The sequence below is a fragment of the Tachypleus tridentatus genome, chromosome 6, assembly GCF_004210375.1.
Source record: "Tachypleus tridentatus isolate NWPU-2018 chromosome 6, ASM421037v1, whole genome shotgun sequence".
Classification (NCBI taxonomy): domain Eukaryota; kingdom Metazoa; phylum Arthropoda; class Merostomata; order Xiphosura; family Limulidae; genus Tachypleus; species Tachypleus tridentatus.
The window spans coordinates 34,709,128-34,716,493 of NC_134830.1; the positions used below are offsets into that span (position 1 = coordinate 34,709,128).

At 30.9% G+C, this 7,366-nt stretch overlaps 1 protein-coding gene across 1 annotated transcript; it reads left to right on the forward strand.

The window, feature by feature from the left end:
• Nucleotides 1-618: 618 nt before the first annotated feature.
• LOC143252222 (uncharacterized) lies at nt 619-7,366 on the forward strand. The gene is made up of 10 exons (XM_076504025.1): nt 619-775; nt 3,135-3,185; nt 3,754-3,825; nt 4,440-4,499; nt 4,751-4,822; nt 5,135-5,182; nt 5,660-5,692; nt 5,974-6,015; nt 6,529-6,571; nt 7,143-7,366. The coding sequence occupies exons 1-9, from the start codon at nt 692-694 to the stop codon at nt 6,565-6,567; spliced, it is 501 nt and encodes a 166-aa protein (XP_076360140.1). The 5' UTR covers nt 619-691; the 3' UTR covers nt 6,568-6,571; nt 7,143-7,366.

Consider the following 7,366-nt stretch of genomic DNA (forward strand, 5'->3'; position numbering starts at 1 on the left):
TGCACGGAAACGAACCCTTGTTTTTTGTGTTGTATGTCAGTAAACTTTGTGCAAACTCACCGAAGGACTTTCTAGTCATGATCACTAAAAACAGAACAAAACTGAAACCAACAGAAATAAAACTTGCAGATATTTTGTGTCAACAAATGTTCTCATTTTCCACAAATTTTGTTCGTGAAAAACATTTAATATATGTCATAAAGCACTAGTTTTTTACCAAATAACATAACTTTTATATTACTATCATAGAAATATATATATATAACAAATAATCTATCATATTAGTATTAAGTTAATACGTGGCGTTTTTTCTTCTTTACTTTTGGTGTTTTTCCAAGTGCGTTATGTAATTCTCTAAGCTTCCTTCTACGTGATCAATATTTCAAGCCAAATCTCAAAACTTATGAAACATACTTTAGCGTGAGTGTTACACAACCGATTACAAGGAATAATAACGATTTAATTATAAAATATTAGTTTTTTGGCTTTATTATTATACAGATAAACAAACTTTTTACGTTCGAAATCGCTACTTTCACCTTCTAATGTCACGTCGTGTTAACTGCTCAGAGCTGACTTGTGACGGAATAAAAAGAGTTGTGATTGGTTGTAGAATGTATATAAATTCTTGTCATTTCAAGACTCACGTCAGGATCATCGTGGTTATTCCAATCCTGAAGAACTAAGAAAGATGTCAATGCTCCGTTTAGCTTTGGTGGCTTGTGCCTTGGTGGCCGTCAGTGGTGCTCCTCAGTTGGGCAATCCCGGTCATCCTGTAAGTTTCGTCATTGAAATGTATTTTAAAATCGAGTAGCTTCTAGCTCACTACTGCTTCCACTTTCATAATTCTTCTTTATAAAATAATGTGCTTTGCAATTATAGCAATAATACTGTTATTAAATCAATTAGGATATCATAATGAACATGTTTGAAAATATATATATATACGTGTTACTTGAAGTTTGAAAATGGTTTGATTGGGTGATGAAATAAACTTCTAATAGTTTCTAAAGTTATAAAACTGTACTAAAGTTTCTAAGGTCATAAGCCTTTATAAAAGTTTCTAAAGTTATAAGATTGTACTAAAGTTACAAAAGTAATCTTCAAACATTATTTTTAAAAGGTAGACTTGTCATCATCACATTTGTATGTTACATTGTTTTAAAATTATTTAAGTGTTTTTAATAAAAAATGTCAGTTATATGTTACCAAGTTAATAGAAAAAATGTTTTCCAAAGTCTATGCTAAATGTGTTTATATTTAACGTACTTGTGCTTTATAAAGATATGCAAACATACAAGTGTAATTCCTACCCAGCGGTTTGAATACTTAGTATCCGCCTTTACGTAGTAAAGTATCAAAGCTAATTTCAAATGGCTCGTTATTTCTGTATGTAGTAGTGACATAGACTTCTGAAAATGTTGCTTCTTGAAATGATGTTAGAAAGAGGTGTATGTTGTATCCATCATTATAAAAGCCAACGTTCATCACAAACTGCCCATGAATTTTAACAAGTTATTTCTGATTGTGTTAAGCTCCTGCTCAGCCCAAGTTGAGATAACAGATAACGAACGTTCGATTCAATGTACTTCCTTTGGTGTTATAATTTTCCAGCAACCATAGGAGCAGACGTTCAAAGTTTTTTGCTTCTGATAAATAAATGGACAAGTTTGTTAGTGTGATTTTCAGTCGCCTTATATAGCAATACCTTTTTATAATGACTAAACTATATGAGATACCGCGCATTAAATGTACGTTTATCAAAATAGTACACTTGTTAATACTGACCTCCGACCAGGGCAATCCTTACACTTAGAGCTAATTCAGCAAAGTGTTTTCATAAGAATTACAACTTGTTCTAAAGTTAAGGAAACAAGTTGAACTTCTTTGATAGCTGCTTCCGCTTTCAGAAATTTCTTCCAAAGATCAAAGTTAGTTTGTTGTTGTTTTATGGAAGTATGTGGGAACTGACCTACTTTGAATAGCCCTAGTTGTTTGAAATGTTCCTTTTTTTATGCCACCTATATCTGAACTCACTGGTTATACTTTTTCTTTTATACCTATAGAGATACAACAGGAATCATAATACTAGAATGATTAAAAATCTTTTTCGTAAATATATATTTTATTTATATTAAGATAAAGATATCTCCTGAGCTGAAACTAACCTTAGCAACATGTTCGAAGGACATAAATTTTAGTCTGAGTGATTAAAACATGTTATCCCTAAAATGGTTTGATATAACTTAAACTCTTGATATTTTATTTAACACGAAATATTTCCGAGACAATCAACTTGGGTGATTAGCGCCGTGGAGAAGTTATAATGTAACGGTCAATTCACTATTTGTTGCTAAAGGAGTAGCCTAAAGGTTGGTAGTGATGACTAGCTAGCACAGATAGCTCTCGTGTAGCGTTGCGCGTAAATCAACCCATTCATTTTGGCTTCCATATATTTACCATAAGCAAGTTTGAAAATAAGACATTTTAGAGTTTTATAAAGTTACTTAAATTCCAACGCATTTATATTTATCTATCGAACTACAACCTGCCCTCCGCTAATACAGCAGTATGTCTTTGGATTTACAACGCTAAAATTAGGAGTTCGATATTTCTTGGTGGCCTGAGCAGGTAGCCCAATGAGGCTTTGCTATAAGAAAACACACACACTCGAACTACAACCGCTACAAAAACAAGTTTTAATTATATTTTTCTACCCCGTTTGCTTAATAATTAGGTTACTTTTACAAATAAAAAAATGTCACTTGATTTAAAACTTTGTGATAAAATAACATGTTCTAAAATTATTTGCATTTAACCTTTCAGGCTTATAAAAAGAATGTTTTTATTTTTCTTTCATCTTATTCTTGTTATTTTCATTCTGAACTAAAACTAACCTTGACAACATTTTCGAACACACATTTTAGCGTAAGTGAAACTAACGTGTTTTGTGTTTAACTTATCGCAGTCGTTTTTTGTTTTACCTCAATACACAAAGTGTCTTAAATTAACAGTTTGTGTTATATATATATTTAGTTACATCTATGTATAGATATGAATTTAAGAAATATATTTAAAAATACGTGTATATGCACAGAAATAAAGATGTTTTATTTTTGTATTGTTATTTTCAGAAAATCAACTGGGGTAAATGCAAGCAGCTAGAACCATCTAATAAAGAAAAAGTGAGTTTAAGATATTCAGTTGAAAATAGATGGTATCTACTAAGAAATTAATATCAGTTTATAAAAAGTGATAACAATTTGACATTCGAGAAAATGTTTTAAACTTTAATTACTTCTTTATCACAAATTTTATTGTTATTAACACACACACACATGTATTCATATTTATTAATTTTGTCAACAATGAAATCAGTTAAGAAAGAAATATAAGAATATTCTGAAAAAAAAGAAATTTCAGTGGTTGTATGTTCATAAACACACCATTATCTTATGTTATAAATGTATTCCTAATTATAAATTATCATTCACAAAAATGTATGTATTTTAAAACACTCAAACATCGGTTTTATAATTAAGCTATTATTAATACAATTACACAAATGAGACGTAAAATGTTTATTCTTCCTTAATTACAGATTATTCGTGCGTAATCTAATAACTGAGTAAAATAATTTTATATTTATTCTGTTGATAAAATTACAAAAACGTTTCAGAATTATTATTTTAAAGCTATTGACAACGCGCTGTTTACGAAACGCTATGTTTTCACTTTGATTTGTATCTCCAGGAAACCAAGCAAAAGGTGATAAATGACTGTCTCAAGCAAAACCCTCCACCTAACTCTGAAAACACTCCTCAAGTAAGACTCTGTTTCCTCCATTATTTTACAATCAAACAAATCAGTTGCAATTAAAATCGTAAGGCATAATTTTTGTCTAGAAAATATACATCAGTACACTTCTCAATTAAGATTCAGGTTTCTTGATTTGTTACACTCAAACAGTCGGTCACAACTGATGTGATAAGGCAAAATTTTCGTCTGTAAATTTAACAATGGAGAATCCATAACGATATTAAATAATGAAGAAAAAGTGAAAAGTTTTTATATAGAATAGCGATCATTCAGTTGAATATTGAATTAAACATTAAACAAATTCAAGTTTAGAAATAGTTTTTATATCAATATTATATCACACTACGTTTATAGTAAGGAGGGTCCAAAATGATTTAACCATAAAATTTTAAACAATTTATCATTGAACAGAAGGAACTGACTTGGATAGGTTATTGGTAAATTAGCAAAGTCTGATTTAGTTATCAAGCGTGCATGTGTTTGTAAAAATAATAAAACAGCTAAATATGCTTCCATTTGAAGAGTCACGTGATATGTGAAAGATTTATTAAGTTATTAACTACAGATAACCGTAGCTTCACAATTCCTGATTCTCATATCTGTTCTTGGTCTATCAACAGGAGGTTTTGGATCAACACCGTTCTGACATCACAACTTGTGCTCTTAAAGCCGAAGGATGGGTAAGAACGTTCATCATCATTTCATCTCTAAATCTTCTAGATCATGCGTAGAACCTCTTCAGAGTACTACCTCATTTAATTCATTAGTGTATCCCTACAGGAATAGATGACGTCTGTGATGCCATCTATTCAACATTGTTGTGTATATTTTAACCCAGTTTGATTGTGTTTAATTTTTATGGTATTTATATTCTACTTTCTCAGCGTTTACCCTGATGAAGTGTGTAACATTAATGCTCATTCTTTTCTAGTTTAACAAAAATGGGAAATACAAGTTTAACAGAGCAGTTGCCGAGATAGAGGAGAAGGGACTGAATGCTGAGGTAATAGTTTTTTCACGTATACTGGATATTCACATACATGTCTTAAGGCAATAGTAGGGCAAACACTGCTTGTGCCCTGCGGTTTTCAAGGAATGAATTTCGCTGAAATTAGAAAGCGTTCCTTTTTCAACACACTGCGAGTTTTGTTTTGTCATCACTGCACATATATGTTGCAAGCATTATCTCTCAAAATATTGTTATTACTGTGCCAATCACCACTAACTTTATTGTTATTTTTGAATATACACGAAAAAACACACTTTAAATTTTGATATTTATTTATATCATTAACAAACATTTAAAATATTGCAGATCCTCGAAAACATCAAAGCGAAACATGGAGAGTGCAAGTCCAAATCAGTAAGTATTGTTTGTTCGTTTCAAGTGATTTCAAGTGATATTTACGATTGGTGCGCAAATTCACGGAATTAAAAAACATAATAGTTGAAATCACTGATTTCTAAGTCCAAACAAAATGTTATCTTGCTTCTACTTTATGATTGTGGTGATCACTTAACTTATTTGTTTTGTTACATACAGTTTATTTCTTCCACCTTTCAATACCAGCGTTTCACAATGTGCAGTACCTTAGTTCTTCACATCTTTTAATATTTCATAGCCTTCACATTAACCAGTTTTACGATAAGCAGAAACACTTAGAGTAAGTAGCTGAACAGGTTTTACAAAAAAACGTATGGATCATTTTATGTGCAGAACTACACCAACTAAATAAATATAACAACTATAAACATTCCAATATTATCTAAAGCTCTCATTTATAATAATAATAATAAGCTAAAGGAAAAGTGATATGTTTTTATTCTTTATATTCCACAGGAGGAGAAGTTTCCAGAAGACTTTGTTGGCCAGGTGGGATTTCCTAGATTTGTTGCATAAATTAACCACATTTACGAGATTTAACTAACTTAAAGTAGCTGTTAAAATAACTGCAGAAGCGAGCAGACAAACTCTAATATGCGGTGTTAATACTAATTAAATTACGTTTAATTCTTTATAATAAATAACGTTTCCTGTCTCTCGGCTTTAACATCAGTATTTATATTCTTTTAAAATGTCGAAAAAATTTTCGCAAGAGGTGGTTCTTTGTTGTTAAACTTTCTAAACTATAAATATTCTCTTGTTCATTTCAGGTCCAACTTTATCAAGCCTGTATGGATTTGGAAATTTCCACGGTAAGTAGAATCTCTGCTAATAGAAACTACACTTTTTTTTAAAGTCAAAACAAATAAAACTTATAATTTATTATCCTGACGCCTCCAGTGGCATAGAGGTATGTCTAAGAACTTATAACGCGAGAAAGCAGGTGTTGATACCTGTGATGGACAGAGCACAGACAGCCTATTGTGTAGGTTTCTTCTTAATTGCGAGAATCTTGGTAATGCTCAGGGAGTGTAACTTGTATTGAGCCAACCGAAACGGTTACCCCAGGAAACGTCGAATCAAAAACCAATAAGAATCACCTTACCAGTGAAGTCATTTAGCTTAGGAAACTGTAGTTTAATGGCACAATTCTCTGTTCATTAAAAAACATCCATGTTAAACGTTTTATCTACTCATCTATCTATCGTTTATTTATCTATTTTGGAACTCCATTTGCTTACTTTCATAACTAATGTGCATGTTTATCCAGTTGCTTTTATAGTTCATTGGAGAATTTGAACGAAAATGAAATCTTTGTTTTTCAGATCTGTGGTATTGTAATAGTTCCTCCCGAATCCGATTAGAGAGGTAAGCTAAACTTCACTGAAAAATGCTTTGAAGCGATTACCAGTTAAACAGACCGTTTATCGCACGATTGATTGAAATATAATTTTTTGTAATTACAACGGAATTTTTGTTCGATATTACAATTTGTTAAATAATTGAAACTTTTGTGAGTTTAGAAAGTGTGGAATGAAATGAAAAGTTGAACCAGATGATACGCTACGAAAACTACGTTGCTGAGCAACTTGTGTATTTATTATTGGTCATTTAAAGACAAAAATATACTAGTATCAAATAATTATCCTTAGTAGAAAGAAGGTTACAACACGTGACTTATGACTTCCAGGTTAAATAAAATGTCTTCAATGGGTCATTAAAATACAAATTTAAGTAAGTTGAAATTTGGTTAAATTGTTTCATTGTTCATCGCCCGTATAATTATTTTTTGTGGGAATTTTTTCATTGAAAAGAATAGTTCAATTATTTTGATATAATCTCTCCCTAGCTGCAGTATATCGTAGAAAATACATCTGAACTAAATACATTCGCAGAGTTTGAAACTCTAAAATTTCCCTGGTGGTTCACTTTTCTATAGGTATGACCATTTACAGTTGAGGAAAGAAAACATCTTTAACTGGTCCAGATGGAGATGGGATAAAGCTGTTTCTAATACTAAAGTTTTGACATATCAAACCGTTAAGCCACTAACTATTAGTCAGATATAACTTTCGTAAATCGTTTTGTTAAATTTTCTGAATCTTCTTCATAAATTCCATCTCCTTTTTCTTTGTGTTTAATAAAGCTATTCTAAATTATCTA

Coding starts and splice junctions, on each gene's coding strand:
- LOC143252222 (XM_076504025.1), top strand. CDS start 692: ATGTCAATGCTCCGTTTAGCTTTGGTGGCTTGTGCCTTGGTGGCCGTC. Junction 3,826..4,439: donor ACTCTGAAAACACTCCTCAA/GTAAGACTCTGT, acceptor GTCTATCAACAG/GAGGTTTTGGATCAACACCG. Junction 4,823..5,134: donor AGAAGGGACTGAATGCTGAG/GTAATAGTTTTT, acceptor AAAATATTGCAG/ATCCTCGAAAACATCAAAGC.